The 327-nt window shown below is 56.3% G+C and overlaps 1 protein-coding gene across 1 annotated transcript in view; it reads right to left on the bottom strand.

The window, feature by feature from the left end:
• FZD6 (frizzled class receptor 6) overlaps nt 1-95 on the bottom strand; it is a 23,027-nt gene extending 22,932 nt beyond the window's left edge. The window contains 1 exon segment of the mRNA XM_009077048.1: nt 1-95. This exon segment is cut by the window's left edge and continues 36 nt beyond it. Within this exon segment, the coding sequence (XP_009075296.1) occupies nt 1-95 (95 nt within the window).
• Nucleotides 96-327: the final 232 nt, after the last annotated feature.

The following is a 327-nucleotide window of genomic DNA, read 5'->3' as shown; positions in this document are numbered from 1 at the left end:
CGGGAAATAGTAATTGGCTCACACGTGAATAAACTGTGCCCTTGCACCAGAGCGAGAAGTAAACCGCAAGTCGCAGAGAACACAAGCACTCCCATTTTGTCAGGATCTCCAACTTCAGCACATCGCTCTGCGCGGCGCTCAGGCAGACTGGCTCTGCACGGGGATGAAAACACACATCTTCCTCCGCCGGCTCCAGCGCACGGCACGGGCAGCAAGGCACAGTCAGACTCCTCACAGCTGTTCAGCTATCTCCACATCTCGGGTGACCGCGGTTTGGCTCAATCCTTTCTCCTCCGACGCTGGACATGCAAAAACGGAACAGAGCGG

The sequence above is a fragment of the Acanthisitta chloris genome, unplaced genomic scaffold (assembly GCF_000695815.1).
Source record: "Acanthisitta chloris isolate BGI_N310 unplaced genomic scaffold, ASM69581v1 scaffold13346, whole genome shotgun sequence".
Classification (NCBI taxonomy): domain Eukaryota; kingdom Metazoa; phylum Chordata; class Aves; order Passeriformes; family Acanthisittidae; genus Acanthisitta; species Acanthisitta chloris.
This window is presented reverse-complemented; position numbering and strand designations above follow the sequence as displayed.